At 52.3% G+C, this 16,745-nt stretch overlaps 1 protein-coding gene across 1 annotated transcript in view; it reads right to left on the bottom strand.

Annotated features, from left to right (window-relative positions):
• Positions 1-8,715: 8,715 nt before the first annotated feature.
• DAGLB (diacylglycerol lipase beta) overlaps positions 8,716-16,745 on the bottom strand; it is a 40,876-nt gene continuing 32,846 nt past the window's right edge. The window contains exon 15 of the mRNA XM_044303599.1: positions 8,716-9,236. Coding sequence (XP_044159534.1) covers positions 9,044-9,236 — 193 coding nt within the window. The 3' untranslated portion in view covers positions 8,716-9,043. The remainder of the gene's footprint in view (positions 9,237-16,745) is intronic.

Below are 16,745 nucleotides of genomic sequence, written 5' to 3'. Positions count from 1 at the left end.
GTGCAAGCACCCCGCCATGGAAGGGGGTCAAGCACGTGGCCAGCAACCTACCGCGAGAGAACAACCCCAGCCAGGAAGAGTATGTATGCCGCCCGAGAGAAGGAGGCATGCTCAAGGCTGGCAGCGAAACCAATGAGAGTGCAGCCTACCGCTTATGGAAGGGAGTCATGCACAAGGCCGGCAGCGAATCCATTGAGAGTGCAGCGTTCCGCTTATGGAAGGGGGACGTGCACATGGCCGGCAGTGAACCCAATGAGTGCAGTGTTCCGCATATGGAAGGGGGACGTGCACATGTTTTATACCCATGGCCGACAGCGAACCCAGTGAGAGTGCAGCGTACCGCCATAGAAGGGGGATACACACATGGCCGGCAGGAATCCAGTGAGAGTGCCGTGCTCCTTGAGGGGTCATGTACATGGCCAGCACCGTATCTGGTGAGAGTGCAATTCTTCTGCCCCAGAAGGGGGTCATGCACCTGTCCGGCATTAAATCCAGTGAGAGTGATGCACATGGCCAACCTGTAACTGGAGAGGCGACGTTCTGCCTATAGACGGGGCGCCTGCCTTTGGTCAGCGCCGCATCCCGGGAGATGGCAAGGGTCCGCCTAGAAGGGGAACATGTAGCTGGCCAGAACCGCAGCAGAGGAGCGCAACATGCCGCCTACGGAAGGGGGGCATAGCGTGCGGCCAGCACTACTGCATCAGGCTGCAGCGTCCTGCGCAACCATTCCGTTATTTATTAACTTTTTTTTTTTTTTTTTTTTTTTTTAAAAACACAGCCACTCTGAGGCAAAAAAGGGGCCACCATACAGGGGCACAATCTCACACAGGCCCACCAGGAAGCCCAGAACATAGAGGGTGTCCTCTAGATGGGAGCCGGCCCCTGGTGGCCGGTACCCAACAGGTTAACAAAACATCCGGCCTAGGGGGCGGCGCTGCGATCCCCTGGGGGCGGGGGACCTCCAGGCGGGAAGAATTCGCGCCGCGAGAAGTTCCCGCCCCCTCCAACTGAGGCTGGAAGTTTGTGGCCTAGTAGGCCGAGAAGCCGGGGCCTAGATTTTCGCGGCGCCCGGCCGACCGGGAGTACCGGCGGTCGGCCGGGACCGGGAGGGAGCCGGCTGACGCATGCACTAACGGCCCGCGGGTGCCCACCCCGCGGGCCGGCAGAGACAAAGGGCCGGATTGCGGCCGTGCAGGCCGAAGCCTGGGTCAAAGGTTTGCGGCACCCGGCCGGGAGCCGGCAGACGCATGCACTAACGGCCGCGGGTGCCCACCCCGCGGGCCGGCCGAGACAAAGGGCCGGATTGCGGCCGAGCAGGCCGAAGCCTGGGTCAAAAGTTTGCGGCTCCTGGCCGACCAAAAGCCTCAACAGTCAGCCGGGGCCTGCTGGAGCATCGCGCTCAGTACATGCAGGCAGTGAGGGCCTTGCGTCCGGCAGCTTCTGGAGCCGGCAGCTTCTGGAGCGGGCCCTTGGCCCTAGACACCGGTAAGGAGGGCGGGGGGGGGGGGACCCTGAAGTCCAGCACTGCACCCCCTGCCCTAACGGCGCCCGTGGAGGAGGGACAGGGCAGTCAGCGAGGGCCCCCTGTACTGAATCTGCGACCGGTAAGGGGGAGGGCCGGCATAACCCCTGTGTCAGAGGCAGCTAGGAGCGGGTCTCCGGTCCTAAAGCAGAATTCCTCCACAGCCATCCATTGCTCACCCCTGTGCAATGCCCTATGAAGGGGCAGTGTATAGTCGCCCCGCGGTCACCAGTATGGTGGTGGTGTGGGGCTATATGATTATTGGGCAACAGCTGGATATGAGAGACAGCCCTGGAGCCAGAAAATGGCTGTTCCCAACGACACCTCAGGGTCCAGCAGGGACCAGTATGGGGGTCCAGCACGCAGGGGACCGGGGAGGGAATGAGGGGAACGTAGGGCTGGAGAAGCCTCTCTCTTACCACAGCCGTCTTCACCCTCGGTCCGTTCCAGCAGGGTCGCCCCTTCAGCTACTGGCACCGTAGTGGCAGGACGCTGGAAGAGGGACTTGGCGTGCGGGCGACCCTTGCGCTGGCGGGATGCAGGGGAGCTGGGCTGCCCTGGTCCACCTTGCCTTCTGTGGGGGAGGCAGCAGTGCGGATGACCGGCACTGGCGCAGCTCGACCCCGGGAGAAACAGAGAGGTCTAGTGCGACTCTGTTGTCCCTGATGATCTGAAGAAAAAGACAAAAGCAAAAAACCAAACAGGAGAAAAACAGCCCTGCAGTAGCAGGGAGTGTCTTGCCTCCTTGGACACTAAGCAAAAACTGGCAGTCTCTCTCTCCAGGCTGAGGGTATAGCTGTGGAGGAGGGGCTTAACAGTTCTCACTTAGTGTCACGCCTCCTAGGGAGATGAGCTATACCCAAGGTCTTCTGTGTCCCCCAAGGAAATTGGGCGAGAAAAATGCATGCAAGATGGATTTTTCTGCGACTGTCGTGTCGCAGTCGCAGCATGTCACATGTACTGCGACACATGTAGCAGTGTAGTTGTGCCACTTATTTTTGCGCGACACATGTCGTCGTGTAGCCCTAGCCTAAAGCTGACCTACAGCAGTGAAGAAAAATGGCTGGGTTGTTATGGAAACCTGGAGTAAAACTGTGTGTATGTGGAAACTAAGGGCCTGTGAGCTTCTATTGGCTGAGAAGGGTCATGTGACCGTGTGTATGGCAGTTGGGATATGAAGAGAAAGAGTTACAGGCTTGTATTGGCTAATGCAGGTCATTTTTGGGGAATATCTCTGGAACGGTACTTCCTAGAGAGCTGTGACCCCCACACAATTTCTTTCCAGGTAGCTAGGGATGTGTATACCAAGTTTCGTTGAAATCGATGGTTGCGTTTTTGAGTGATCATGGAACATACATACAGACATATATACGTCCTTTATATATATATCGAAGATAAAAGATACTGGGAGCAATATGCAGTAGTTACCACTAGATGGCAGTACAGTAATGGCTGTACTATTTGGCCCCAAAGGGTCTATTCACATGTCTGTAGTGTATTGCGGTTTCGCAAATTGCAAATCCGCAATACACCGGGCCGGCACCTCCATAGAACTGGCTATTCTTGTCCGCAATTGCGGACAAGAAAAGGACATGTTCTATGTTTTTTCAGGAGCGCGCTCCAGAAATGCAGATAGCACACTGTGCGCTGTCCGCATCCATTACTGCCCCATAGAGAATGAATGGGTCCGCACCCGTTCCACAATTTGTCCAGACGCTTGCTGTAAGTCAATGGGGAAATGTAAAAAATAAATAAAAAATGTATGCTCTAGAATGCTCCTAGTAGAAGGGGGCGTTACAAGGATTCCCCCAGGCTGTATATACCCCAAAGCAGGACAGCAGTCCCACCGTTTCATTGGCGGATTGGTGAACAGGCGGTGTGCATACTACTGCACCACTGCTCGCCAGGACCACAGGTAAGTCCAGGGGGATGCGTTGTCATGGGGCACATGTATAACCTTGAAGAAGAGAAGAAAGACCACAGACTTCTTAGAAATGTTTTATTCCAGACGTCAGCGCTGTATGAAGGGTTTCCACAGGAGCAGGGCATTCACACTGTATGTACAGAAGACCTCATTATTTCAGAGTATCTCAGATCCATCAATCTCAATTCACAAAGTAAAAAGTGTGCAAAGAAATGGACACAGCAAGGAGCTTACAATCAGAGGGCTATGGGGGAGGCGCGACTTATTTTGTGTGAAGCAGTCCCTCATACATTCATTGTGACCCGTTGTGTCACCCCTTTCCCCTCATAGATTGTAAGCTCTGGGGAGCAGGGTCCTCATTCTTCTTGTTGTAATTATTGACTTGTCTGTATGTTATTTATGTACATGAACCCCTGAAGCAAAGCGCTGCGGAATATGTTGGCGCTATATAAATAAAGATTATTATTATTAGTGGTGGTTTTGGTACAGATCAGGCACCTTTCATGAATATAGCTATAGTCACAGGCAGACCTACATTATTTTGGCAAAATCAGACAGGAGCCTCAGTGGTGCAGATGTAGCGGTTGCAGACCACAGGTTTATAGCAGGATCCTCAGTAGTGCAGACAACTGCTGCTGAGAGGTGTGTAGTGGTGGCCTCAGTAGTGCAGACATAGCTGCTGCCCACCACATGTTTCTAGCGGGAGCCTCAGTAGTGCAGACATGGCTGCTGCTAACCAGAGGTATCTAGTGGCCTCCTAAGTGGTGCACACATATTTGCTGCTAACCAGTGGGAGCCTCAGTAGTGCAGCCATAGCTGCTGCCGACCAGTGTGAGCCTCAGTAGTGCAGCCATAGCTGCTGCTGGATGTATTTCTGGAGTGTAATAATATTACAGGCTATAGCTTCTAGAGAGGGGTCGTTGATCCAGGGAGTTATTCTGATTGCCTGATTGGAGTCGGGAAGGAATTTTTTATTCTCCTAAAGTGAGGAAAATTGGCTTCTACCTCATTTTTTATTTATTTTTTGCCTTCCTCTGGATCAACTTGCAGGATGACAGGCCGAACTGGATGGACAGATGTCTTTTTTCGGCCTTATGTACTATGTTACTATGTAAGTGAATGGCCCGGGTGGCGAGGACAGTATTATAAAGTGAATGTTCAAACCATTAGACATTCAGTTCACTTCATCTGCCAATAAATACAGATCTATAACGTAGAGAATATTTTTGGAATTACCAAGCGCCAGACTCGTCATAACTTAAGTGCACCGTCCGGCAGTCCATGTGCTTAGATTAAAATCTACTCCAGCTGGTAGTAGACTGGCAGTAAACTGGTGTAAGTGATCGTGAATGTGCCGGGTCACCCCCACCATGCCCCCGCTTTTCAAAAAGTGGCGAGGACCCCTAAATTAAGGCGCCATGATGTTTAAAAAGTTTCTCACATAGAGGGGCATCGTAAATGACCACCAATGTCTGTGCACAAGCTGCATAGCCCAACGCGTGCGAAACATGAGCAGGTGGCAAATTTAAAGGGTCTGTCTTGTTTCAGGAGGACAGCGGACACCACAAGGGATCCACCTGCAAGTAGTGATCATTAGTAACCTGGCAGATCCCACACCACTGCTCTAGATCTCTGCAGTGGTGACGTCATGCTGACAACACATTACATCACCACTGCAGTCAATCAATGGCCTCTTTTGTGCACCACTGAGGCCAGTGACTGGCTGCAGCGGTCACGTGTTGTTGACATGGCTTTTAAACAGGTTCTGCCCAAAAGCGCCTTAGTGTGGGATCTGCCAGGTAATTCATCACTTCTTTATTGCCGACAGATCCCTGGTGTTGTCCGATTTCCAACTAAAACAGAGGACACAAGAATATGGAATCACTTAGGCCTCTTGCACACGAACGTACTTTAATTCCGTTTCGTATTTTTTGGGGCGGACCTTATACGGAACCATTCATTTCAATGGGTCCACAAAAAACAAAACAGAAGGTACTCCATGTGCATTCCGTTTCTATTCCGCAAAAAATAGAACACGTCCTATTATTGTCCACGTTACGGACAAGGATAGTAGTGTACTATTAGGGGACAGCAGTTCCGTTTCCCCAAAATACGGAATGCACACGGATGTCATCCATATTTTTTGCAGATCCGTTTTTTTGCAGACCGCAAAATACATACGGTCGTGTGCAAGAGGCCTTAGGGCTCGTTCACATAAACGTGTGAAGCCCGTGCTGTGGACCGCAAATTGTGGTCCGCAATGCACGAGCATTGTCCGTGGGGCAGGCGCATGGGGATGGCAGACGCACTCACTTAAATGAGTCTGCGATCCTTCCGTTCCGCAAAAAGATAGAACTTGCTCTATCTTTTTGCAGTGCGGAAGCACGGAATGGAACCCCAGAAAGCACTCCGTAGTGATCCGTTCCGCATCTGCGGATTTGTGGACCCATTGAAATGAATGGGTCTGCATCCGTAATGCGGAATGACCACAGAACGGTGCCTGTATATTGCGGATCCGCAAATGCGGTCCACAATACGGCGACGGGCTTCACACAGTCGTGTGAACGAGCCCTTAGACGTATTTTTCTTTAGAATGTCTTGTAGATGGGGCACTACAGGTGGAGAAAGTATAGAACAATGTAGAAACATCTAGAAGGATAACTCACTCGGTTCAGGCCACTGCTGGTGCGGTACAAGGTAGACCACTGTGTTCTATGAGGTTGACAGCACTGGATCTCCACAAGTGCCAGTAGCATATATTCATGCCATCTACCAGCACTTCCAGCCCTGGCCACCTTGGAGGTGGAATATGGTGGGAGGGAACCAGCACTTGACTGTGAATTCCCAATTCTCCAATCTGTTAGAGCAAGATTAAAAGGAAGACAAACGGCCATTGAAGTCAGGTTCCTCTCATCATTGCTACTGTGTATGGGGGTGCAAGGGACTACTCAACCCATCAGACAACTTGAAGTCTATATAACATGAAAAGCAGTTGTCCACCCCACTAGGCTGAGGTGAGAGCGGAGTCAGGGTCTCTGCTCTTCAGGACCACGAGGGTCCGCAGACATCAATAGATTCCTCACAATACTTCAAAACAGATTGTTTCCTCAGAAGGGATCACAGGGGTCCCCAGAAGCAGGACCTCATAAGATCAGTAGGGAACCCACAATCTAAGCAAGGGCTTCCCTACCGGAGTCATGGTCCTAGTGGACTGGACATTGGAGGTGCCCATGCTTCGTTATACATTCTCTATAGCTTGGTTCTTTGGAGGAGGAGATCTTGAGGATTACGTATGATAGTAGAGACTGGTGGATTGCAAAGACGCCACAATAAACCTTCTAGTGTCCTGAAGAATTCCTTTAAAACAGCATTCATGAGACAATTTAAAAAACGGCTGCAAAAGTAATACGGTTCTGGAAGAATTGTGCTGACATTTTCCAAGCACCGACATGAAAATGGTAAACTGGTTGCTACAGGACACAACACCTTGCAAACGTGCACCTGCGTTCAGAACTGCAAGGCTCATTATTTCATTACACACGTCGGCGCATTCACATATAATATTACACATACACACACAAAGGCATAACACAAGAACACGCAATAATCTGCATGGCGGACATGGACAGCCCACCCGACTGTCTGCACAAAGGGTCTGGCTTCTTCTTTTTTTTTATCTACCGTCTAACAAACATTGTGTTTCCTTACCAATTTCACAATCACTGCTTGCTGTCAAACAAGTTAAAGGGGCTGTTCACCCCTTGAGAGCTTTTATGCAGACCCCCTATCCTCAGCGTGGCCGGACCTGTTATGGGAATCATACTTACCTGATCCCTGCCGCAGCTCCTGGGTCAAACCAGATGTTGACACCGGTTGTGTGGCCACTACCGTGAAGTGTTTACCCATGCGTCATGTCACTGGGTCATGTAATGGGTGACATGTTGCCGTAATGGACGTGCAGCGGCCACGTGACCTACGCAAAACCGGATCTTGACACGAGGAGACCTAGGAGCATCGGTGGAGCAAAGAAGCCGGAACCCAGCAGCAGGAACCAGATAAGCATGATTCTCAATGGGGGTCTGGCGACATTAGGGGGAGGGGGGTCCCCAGGGGTGAATAACCCCTTTAAGGTATTCTTGCTTACATTTAGTGGCTTCAAACCCATAAACCGCTAGTCCTTCTTTCCCCTGATACAGTCTAGACAATAAGCTAAACAGCCCGAACACCAAACTGATACATGGATGCAACAGCAGGACTAGGTATGTATGTAAACAACAATCTTCTCACTGACAGCAAGCAGAGATCTTGAAAATGGAAGGTAATTACTTGAATGGGGCTGAACTGCGACTACGCCGTGTAACCAATGAACGACACATCACATGGCCTAGGCGGAGGCAGAAGCGCTTATAGACAGCTGGGATCTCTTCGTACAGCTGATCAGCGGGGTGCCTAAGAGCTGGACCCCCGTTAATCCTATCTTGATGACCTATCCTGAGAATAGGTCCTTAATATGTCAATCCCGGACAACCCCTTTAAAGGGAGTCTATCACCAGCATTTCACTTTTTTAACCCTTCCCACAGCTCCCTAGCATGCTTACAGTTAATAAAAACGTTACCTCTGGCATCAATCCTGGACTTATAGAACCATCAAAAACGATCTTTATAACATATGCAAATGAGGGCTCGCAAGTGCCCAGGGGCGGCGTTACCCTCGTAGGTGCCCTGCTTGCTCAGCCTTTTCATTGCGTCCCCCCACCCCTTCCTACCCTCCGCCTGCCCATCCTTTCCCTCTGACCGCCTTTCTACTAGCTTGTTATTCCGCCGAGATCCCGAGCCTGCGCACTCATTCCTTTGGCCGGCGCATGCGCACTGCGATGCCCATTCCTTGTACGGCATCACAGTAATTAATGCGCAAGCGCCGATGCACCGCCTCCTTTGTTGTGTTTTCACGTCGCAATAGTTACTGTGATGCCATACAAGGAATGGGCATCGCAGTGCGCATGCGCCGGCCAAAGGAATGAGTGCGCAGGCGCAGGATCTCGGCGGAATAACAAGCTAGTAGAAAGGCGGTCAGAGGGAAATGATGGGCGGGCGGAGGGTAGGAAGGGGGCGGGAGGACGCAATGAAAAGGCTGAGCAAGCAGTGCACCTACGAGGGTAATGCCGCCCCTGGGCACTTGCGAGCCCTCATTTGCATATGTTATAAAGATCGGTTTTGATGGTTCTATAAGTGCAGGATTGATGCCAGAGGTAACGTTTTTATTAACTGTAAGCATGCTAGGGAGCTGTGGGAAGGGTTAAAAAAGTGAAATGCTGATGACAGACTCCCTTTAAGCAGTGCAGAATGTTTGCTTTGCTTGTTCCATCCCTTTCACAAAACTTTTAACTTAAAATATTAAACTCGTCCAAAGAAACAAAAAAGGCTAGTGCAAAAGGCAACCAGACATGTGTGCGTTTCTTGTCACCAGGATCGTTTCTCAGCCGCGGCGTCATCGTCCTGTAGTAGAGGGAGGGTTACTGTGTTATTAGTAAGACTGCTTCGCTTGTCCTCCCATAGCCACTGGGGTGAGACGGTGCACTGCTTGCAATGGCTTAGACCTAAGTGGTAGGCAAGTCGTGCGGTGGAGTCTGACAGGGCATACAGCCGGCGCGCTCCTGACACAGGCTCCTCAGAGCGTTCTGTACAATGTCCGGCATGTGGTCGGTGATCATTCTGGGGCTGATGTAAATGCTGTTGAAAGAAGTCTCTTTCGACCACCGTGCGCTGTATTTCACATCCGAAAAACAGAGACTGGAAAAAAAAAATTACATAATAATTAGATATGACTGACCAGTCCTAGCGGCGCTCTGCGGTCCTATATACACCGTATAGCCTGAATAGGAGGTTTCAGGATTAATAGAGCTGAAGATTCTCTGAAAGTTATGCAACTTTTTAATATACTTTGCTCATCCATTTCTCACCATTTTCAAGATCTCTGCTTGCAGTCAAAGAATTCAGAGGCGGAAAACCTGTCTCACACAGCTGCTATAACAAAGCTCATTCCTATACATTGCAGCTATGTGAGCAGTACTAGGTCAGGAAAAGGTTTTCAGCCTCTGGGTGTAAACAATAAATGTTTCCATTCACTGACTGCAAGCAGAGATCTTGAGAATGGTTTGGTAGAGAATCACAACTTTTCATGAATAGTGGAATTAATTATCAAGTGCTGTGCATGCTGAAGAAAGATTTCTCTACATTTGCTGTGCAAGGGATTCTACTGTTCTCCGTCATCAGCCACCCTGGGCTAAGGAGAGGCTGCCCCCATCATGTCCTTCACTGAGATTACTATTAGGAATTTTACTAAAAAAAAAGGACCTGTGCCCTTTCCTGACATGTCTGGTTTAGGACTGTATTTTTTCCCCCTATAAGACGCGCTCCCCCTCAATGTGGTATGAAAATGTCAGTGCGTCTTATGGGGTGAATACGAATGAGTGCTCCCCTGGCTCTGTACTCACCGCTTCCTGGTCTTCCTCGGCTCACAGCATGAGGACGTCGGTGCTCTGTGACCTTATGCTGTGCACATCAGGTCACAACAAAGCACATGGCAGGAAGAACGAGGAGAGAGCGCATGTCAGGAGCAACGGCCGGGGGTCTGATCTGAGGTCTGCTTTGGGGGTCATTCACATCGGGCTCTGATCTCAGGTCTGCTTGAGAGGTCATTCACATTGGGGCTCTAATATGAGGTCTGCTTGGGGGAGTGGGAGTCATATTCACATTGGGCCTCTGATCTGAGGTCTGCTTGTGGGTCATATTCACATTGGGGGTCTGGTCAGAGTTCTGCTTGGGGTGGGGGTCATACTCACATTGGAGGTCTGATCTGAGGTCTGCTTGGGGGAGGGGGGGGTCAGACTCACATTGGAGGTCTGATCTGAGGTCTGCGTCATACTCACATTGGAGGTCTGATCTGAGGTCTGCTTGGGGGAGGGGGGGGGGGTCAGACTCACATTGGAGGTCTGATCTGAGGTCTGCTGGGGGGGGGGGGGGGGTCAGACTCACATTGGAGGTCTGATCTGAGGTCTGCTGGGGGGGGGGGTCAGACTCACATTGGAGGTCTGATCTGAGGTCTGCTGGGGGGGGGGGGGGGTCATACTAACATTGGAGGTCTGATCTGAGGTCTGCTTGGGGGGGGGGGGGGTGTCAGACTCACATTGGAGGTCTGATCTGAGGTCTGCTTGGGATTCATTCACCTTCACACTGATGTCTGATTGGGGGTCTTCTTACCATTAGGTGTCTATGCTGAGGTCTGATTAACATTGGGGGTCTGACTGTGGCTCGGAGCTGAGGTCTGATGAACAATATTTTTTTCTTGTTTTCCTCCTCTAAAACCCAGGTGTGTCTTATGGGCAGGTGCATCTTATAGGTCGAACAATACGGTAACTATTGCATCCTGCATGTACTAACAATACTGGGGAATCTATTCTTATCACTATATGTTGTGCCATTTCTTTATTATTCCTGCTAGAAGTTATGAATTAATTACTAGCAGTTTGGAATAAAGTTCCAGATAGGGGTTAGCAGTTGGGGGGGGTGTCCCTGCATAGTCTGGCACTGGCAGCACTGATTGGATAGTGTCAGACTGTGCAGGGACATACTCCCTCTGCTGGTAACATCCATCTGGACCTTCATTGCAGACCACTGACAATTCATTTATACATTTCTAGAAGGAATAATAAAGGAATGGCACATCATACAGTCATAAGAATAGGTGCTCCAGAATTGGTATTAGATGAGGAATGCAGGACAGGTACGATCTTCAGCGCTGCCTCCCACTGAAGTGAATGGGAGACAGAAAGGAAGCAGCCATCGGCGGAATTTAGGGGCTGCGGTCTGCTCCAAAATTCGACTGACAAAAAATAAAAGCCATTTGAACAACCCCTTAGGGTAAGGGTAGATGTGGGTGAAAATTCTGCGCCAATTTTTTGCCACTACATGTGAATGAGGTTTTGTATTGTACTGGAAACTGTTCATATTTTGGCTGAATTCGCATTGCAAATCCTTAACAATTCTGTGTGAACTAAGGCCTCTTTCACACTTGCGTTGTCCGGATCCGGCGTGTACTCCACTTGCCGGAATTACACGCCGGATCCGGAAAAACGCAAGTGTACTGAAAGCATTTGAAGACGGATCAGTCTTCAAAATGCTTTCAGTGTTACTATGGCACCCAGGACGCTATTAAAGTCCTGGTTGCCATAGTAGGAGCGGGGAGCGGGGGAGCGGTATACTTACAGTCCGTGCGGCTCCCGGGGCGCTCCAGAATGACGTCAGAGCGCCCCATGCGCATGGATGACGTGTCCATGCGATCACGTGATCCATGCGCTTGGGGCGCCCTGACGTCACTCTGGAGCGCCCCGGGAGCCGCACGGACGGTAAGTATGCTGCTCCCCGCTCCCCACTGCACTTTACCATGGCTGCCAGGACTTTAGCGTCCCGGCAGCCATGGTAACCATTGAGAAAAAGCTAAACGTCGCATCCGGCAATGCGCCGAAACGACGTTTAGCTTAAGGCCGGATCCGGATCAATGCCTTTCAATGGGCATTCATTCCGGATCCGGCCTTGCGGCAAGTGTTCCGGATTTTTGGCCGGAGCAAAAAGCGCAGCATGCTGCGCTATTTGCTGCGGCCAAAAAACGTTCCGTTCCGGAACGGAAGACATCCTGATGCATCCTGAAGGACGGACTGTCCATTCAGAATGCATTAGGAAAATCCTGATCAGTATTCTTCCGGCATAGAGCCCCGACGACGGAACTCTATGCCGGAAGACTATAACGCAGATGTGAAAAGGAGATTTTTGTGAAACTCACCTGTAAAATCTTTTTCTCGTCTTTTCCATTGGGGGACACAGACCATGGGTATAGCTTAGAGGTATTAGTAGGAGGGACACTATGCAAATGAAAGAGCTCCTCCTCCTCGGGCTATACCCCCAGACTCCACCAGGAGGAACTCAGGCGTTGCACAAGCAGTAGGAGAAGGAGCAAGAAAAAAATCATGGAAACCATCGGACCAAGCCATAAGGTCCAACCAGAAACAGAAAAACTGAACTAAAGACCCCTCCTGCAACAGGAATAATGGGTGGGAGCTGTGTCCCCCAATGGAAAAGACGAGAAAAAGATTTTACAGGTGAGTTTCACAAAAATCTCCTTTTCTCGTGCTTTTTTCCATTGGGGGACACAGACCATGGGACGTCCAAAAGCAGTCCATGGGGTGGGAAAAAATATCAGCACCGCCAGGAGGAACGCCCCAACGGTCAAACAGGAACCACAGCCTGCAAAACCCTGCGGCCAAAGCCGCATCAGCCGAAGCCAGTGAATGCAACTGACAAAAATTTGCAAAGGTATGCAAGGACGACCAGGTGGCCGCCGTACACAGCTGAGACGCAGAGGCACGACTGCGTCTTGCCCAGGAAGCCCCCTCCGCCCCAATGGAGTGAGCGGCAATTCTAGCCGGGGGAACTCCACCACAAGCGTGACAAGCCGCGGAAATAGCCAAGCAGATCCAGAGCGCCAAGAACGGCGGACGGAAGCAGTAGCCGCGAGACACACCTTCAGGACCCGTACAACATCCAGGGAATGCAGAGTGCGTTCCTTGGGGTTAGCCGGAGAAGGACAAAAGGAAGGCAGGACAAGATCCTCATCAAGGCGGAAGGGAGAGACCACCCTGGGCAAAAAGAAGGGGACTGGACGGAGCACAACTTAATCCTGGAGGAAAACCATTAAGGCTCCTGACAGGAAAGAGCGGCCAGCTTCGACACCAGTCTGACCTAAAAGCTCGTGATGGGACGTGAACTCACAGCCACTGCATAATAGCCCAGAACTTTAATCACTACGCTATGTAGCTGTATCAGAAGCTATGGTCACAAGGAAGTCCAGATGAGAACAGTCAGAGAGACCCTCCTCAAAGGCTCGAAGGGAGCCGACTGCAGAGCGCGCAGAACCAAATTGAGATCCCAAGGAGACAAAGGGGGAACATACGGGGAACCGAATGCGCCACCCCCGAAGAAAGGTCACCACCGGACCCTTAAGAGCAAGGGACCTCTGACGGCCCGCGCCGAAACCTGACCTTACAGGGAACTAAGCGACAGTCCCTGCACAAGCCCAGACTGAAGAAAAGACAGTACCATCAAGATGGAAAACCGAAGGGGAGGGAACCCCGAACCCTCAAAAAAGGATAGGAAGGCCATCCAGGTACGATAGTAAATCCGGGAGGAAGAAGACTTCCCCGGACTGATCATGGTCCTAACCACTGAATCCGAGAACCCCATCTTTATCAGGATGGCGGTTTCAACAGTCACGCCGGTAAACGAAGAGACCGCAAATTCCGGTGGAAGAACGGGCCCTGAGACAGTAAGTCCTGTCCGTCGGGAAGAGGCCATGGGGCGTCCGCCAGCAACCGAGCCACGTCCGAAAAACCACGCGCGGCGAGGCCACTCTGGGGTGATGAGAACGGTCGGAGTCCCTTCCGCCTCGAACTGGCGTAGACCCTTTGGCAGGAGAGGAAAACAGAGGAGGCTGAAGTCCTGCCACGGAGACACCTGCGCATCCATCCGTACGCCTCCGGATCTCGGGCGCGAGCCAGGACCACTGGGATCTTGTTGTTGAACCCGGACGCCATTAAGTCCACATCCGGACGGTCCCATCTGTGGCAGATTTCTTCGAACCCTTCTGGATGCAGAGACCACTCGCTTGGATCCACCGTGTTGTGGCTTAGAAAGTCCGCTGTCCAGTTGTCCATTCCTGGAATGCAAACTGCTGACAACACCGGAACGTGAGTCTCCGCCCACGTCAGAATTCACTTCACCTCCTGCATCACCATCCGGCTGCGGGTCCCGTCCTGATGGTCGATATAGGCCACGGCCGCGGCATTGCCCGTTTGAACCCGCACTGGGAGGCCCGCAAGGAGAGAGGTCCAATAGGAGAGAGAGAGCGGAAAAAATCGCCCTCAATTCCAGAAAGTTGATTGGAAGGCGAGACTCTGCCGCCGGCCAAATTCCTTGAACCGTGCGAGACTGGAAAACGCCCCCCCAACCCAGGATGCTGGCATCGGTGGCGGCGATCGTCCAGGAGAATGCGAGAAAGGAACTCCCCGACCTCAGGTTCTTTGGGAACAGCCACCAAGGGAGAACTGCCCGAACCCGCTGAAAGGTAAAGGATCTCCTGTTGCGCCAGGCGAGTGTGAAACTGGGCATATGGAAAGGCCTCGAAAGAGGCTACCATAAGACCCAGGACCTGCAAGTATTCCCGAATGGAGAGGCACGGGGAGCGCAGCAGATGCGACACTGCCCCCTGGACCTGGGAGGACTTGAAGGCTGGTAGAATACTTTGGCAGCCGAGGTGTCCAAAATCACCCTCCGGAAGGAGAGCCTCTGGGACGGGAAGAGGCAGGAGTTTGGGAAAGTTACCAGGCAGCCGAACCGTTCCAGGGTCTGAACAGTGATCCGGACGCTGTCCGTGGTCTGCGGTAGAGAGGGGGGCCTCTATCCGGATATCGTCCCGACAGGGCAGCAAAGGAATGCCCCTGGTACGAAGAAGCGCCATGAGCGGTCCAGGACCGTGGCAAGGACCCGCGGGGTGGTCGCCAACCCGAAGGAAGGGCGACAAACTGACAGTGTCGACCCATAATGGCGAAGCGCAGGAATCGATGGTGGGATTCCGCAATCGGGACATGTGATAGGCCTAGGAGCAGCAGGGCGGGCTGACTGGGCCCTCTAGTGCCGGGAAGGCTGGTGCAAAGGAAGGCCTCTTTGCGGGCGACCTGAGACCCCCGGCGGAGGAAGCAGGCGACGGCCTACCAGATGAGAAACGGCAAAAGGCATGCAGAGACGAACTCGTCCAGCTGATCCCCACAAGGCCTGGAAACCCCAAAGGGGAGATTAGCAAGGGAACGCTTGGTGGAGGCGTCAGCGTCCCACACCTTCAATCAGATCTCTTCGCGCTGAGTGACAGAGATGGCCAACCTGCGGGCAAAGAGGGAAACAATGTCCCTAGAAGCTTCGCAAAGAATGTTAGAAGCCTGAGACATCTGGAGAACCAACTCCAGTGTGTTAGTAGCCGCATCTCGTACCGCCAGTTCCTGGTGGTGGTGTTGTAACCACACCGAGAGAGCACTGGCTACCCCTGCTGAGTGAAAGGTAGGTCACAGGGACGCGCTGCCAGCGAAAAAAGGACCTGGAAGAGAGTCTATGCGTCTGTCTACAGCATCCTGGAAAGAGGAACTGACTAAGACAGGAAGGGCCACATAATTGGCTAATCCGGCCACCGGAGGATCCACCTTAGGGGGAGGAGACACCTCTCCTCGCCGTCAGCAGGGAAAGGAAAGTATATTCATGCGCTGGGTGGTCGAGAACCTTATTAAGACCACCCCAGGCCCTGGACATGACCGCGGAAAAATCCCTCATGGACCGGGAACATGGTAGTCTCCGACTGCCTGGACGGAAAAAGGGGGAACTCCTGACCAGTGGAAGGAGGAGAATCCCCTTGGAGAATAAAGGTGTCTCGGACAGTCACCACTAAGTCAGCCACCCTGGTGGAGAGCTTAGGCGAGGGGTCCCGCTCCATGACCTAATCAGAGCCGGAAATTCTCCTTCAGACTTGCGCTCCCTAAGGGAGGGGAGAGTCGCCCGAACGCGCCTCTAGACGAGGGGGGGGGGGGGGGAGAGCCAGAGCCATCCGAGGAGGGATGCTGCTGCTCACGCTCCCTGTTAGTATTCGGGCGTCTTCTGTGGAAAACCACTTAGAGAGGTGGTTGGCGTCACAGGATTTGAAAATGCCCTATAGTCCAAAAAGGACGTGGCTCGTCCGAGCCGGATAATTCTCCTTCGGAGTACTCTCCCTAGGGAGGGGGAAGAGCAGTCCGCAAGCGCCACCGGCGAGGTGAGGGGGGTGGAGAGACAGAGACATCCGAGGTGGGATGCTGCCGCTCACGCTGCCTCTTCGTAGTCAGTCACCCACTGTGGGGACCACTGAGAGAGATGGAGTCGTTAGCGCCACAGGATTAAAGGACATGGTTGCCTTGGTGACTAAGACCAATTTAGCGGCCGCGCTGGACATGGCAGATGCCCAAGCGGGGACCGCAGGCCCCCAGGGACGTGGAGGAGGGGTGGAGGAGGGGGGTAAGGCAGGGATGCAGGTAATACTTATCTGCTCCTGCAGAACTTCTCCCTCGACTCCAGGACCAGCAGGGATGCACCTCATCAGGCTTCTGACTCCTTGTCCAGGAGTGCAGTGTTCTGGTGGAGGGTGGCAGCAGGAGACCCAGTAGCTGGTGG

The sequence above is a fragment of the Bufo gargarizans genome, chromosome 8, assembly GCF_014858855.1.
Source record: "Bufo gargarizans isolate SCDJY-AF-19 chromosome 8, ASM1485885v1, whole genome shotgun sequence".
Lineage (NCBI taxonomy): Eukaryota > Metazoa > Chordata > Amphibia > Anura > Bufonidae > Bufo > Bufo gargarizans.
The sequence above is the reverse complement of the archived record's forward strand: the minus strand, read 5'-3'. Positions and strand labels throughout refer to the sequence as shown.